Raw genomic sequence first — 1410 nt, forward strand, 5'->3', positions numbered from 1 at the left:
GAGCCATTTTCCCGTCGCGGTGGCGCTCGGCGCGCTCCGGAGCTGTCCGCCGGCAACGCAGGCAGCGCCGCGCGCGGCCTCCTAAAGCGGATTTGGGAGCGTGTCGGGGTGATCCCGGCAGACCTGCTTCAGGGGTGTTTTCATGCTGTGCATCTGTGTAAGGTTTTAAGATGTCGTACTGGACCAGTCTGGGCAACTTCAACATATTAAAGAAAAGAATTAAAAAAAAAAAAAAAAAAAAACTCTAATCAATCCCATATAAGACTCCTGTTTGCTTACTGTATGGTTATATCATATGTGACATTTACTCCTGTCTCTGCTGATAGTCTATCTCTGAGTTTAATATTTCCATTTGTTTTGCCATCAGCTGTATCATTCCTGTGCTGTAATTTTTTTTATTATTTTTTAATTTCCTTGTTAGGTGTTAGAATTGCACTTATTTTTGTAAAGGGTTTCTGCATTGGGCGCTTCCAACACAAAGTGGGAAGACTGTCGAGCGAATTTGCGGAGGGTTGACTCCTCCGGCTCTTCCTAGTAGCAGGTCAGCTGGTGTCCGCCTCCCCCTCCCGCCTCCGCGTCGCGGTCCGCGGCCGGCCCCGGGCGCGAGGGCCGCCGCACTGGGGCCGCGCTGGACGGCGCCGCCCTGGAACTGTTGCTCTTTCTCTGGAAAGGATATGAAGGATTCTTGATTGGCTTTTTTAATTTATATATCTCTGGTTCTCGGCTCAGCTCGCTTCCTTCCTGACTCCGTTCCCCTCTCCATGCAAGCAACCTAAAACGTTAAAAAAAAAAAAAAAAGAAAGAAAGAAAAAAAGTTTACATTATAGTTATTTTCAAATCTTTGCTTGATAAGTATTAAAGTAAGAAGTATCTAACTTGCTGCCATAATTTAAAGCTTTGGGGGGGGGTTGTTTTGGGTTTTTTGAGCAATATGTTTTTGCTGGAATCTGAAGTCTGAGACCTTCTTGTGCTGGAAACACATGAAAGTTGTTGAATAATGACAAGCAGACTGTGCATGTCTCTGATGCTTTGTATAATTCATACGTGGACATTCAGTCTTTGGACAATAAACTGTATTATCGAACCAAACGCGAGCCRTTGCCTCTGCCCACCCCGCGGGGAAAGCGCCCCAAGCGCGGCGCGGGGCCGTGGTTGCCGCAGCTCGGGAAGCTGCAGCCACGCGAGCCACGTGCACGTGGCAGACCCGGCCGGACCAGCACCGGGCTGGGCTGGGGACCGCGCCGCGGGAAGCCCCCAGCACACGGCCAGCCAAGGTCCCAGCAGCGTCTGCACCTCATCTCACCCAAAGCTCTGCCCCCGGGGCTGCCTCGCACCCGTCCCTCTGCGCCACGGTGCAGGATTGCACCCATCCCTCTGCACCCCAGCGCTGCCTCGCACCCGTCCCTCTGC

General features: G+C 51.7%; 1 protein-coding gene across 1 annotated transcript in view; it reads left to right on the forward strand.

Moving 5' to 3' along the window:
* The window catches only part of TIMP2 (TIMP metallopeptidase inhibitor 2), a 13641-nt gene extending 12952 nt beyond the window's left edge, over positions 1-689 (forward strand). The window contains exon 4 of the mRNA XM_085318219.1: positions 672-689. Within this exon, the coding sequence (XP_085174345.1) occupies positions 672-689 (18 nt within the window). The remainder of the gene's footprint in view (positions 1-671) is intronic.
* Positions 690-1410: the final 721 nt, after the last annotated feature.

Source organism: Rhea americana, unplaced genomic scaffold (genome assembly GCF_003343005.1).
Source record: "Rhea americana isolate MKP2758 unplaced genomic scaffold, rheAme1 scaffold_527, whole genome shotgun sequence".
NCBI lineage: Eukaryota > Metazoa > Chordata > Aves > Rheiformes > Rheidae > Rhea > Rhea americana.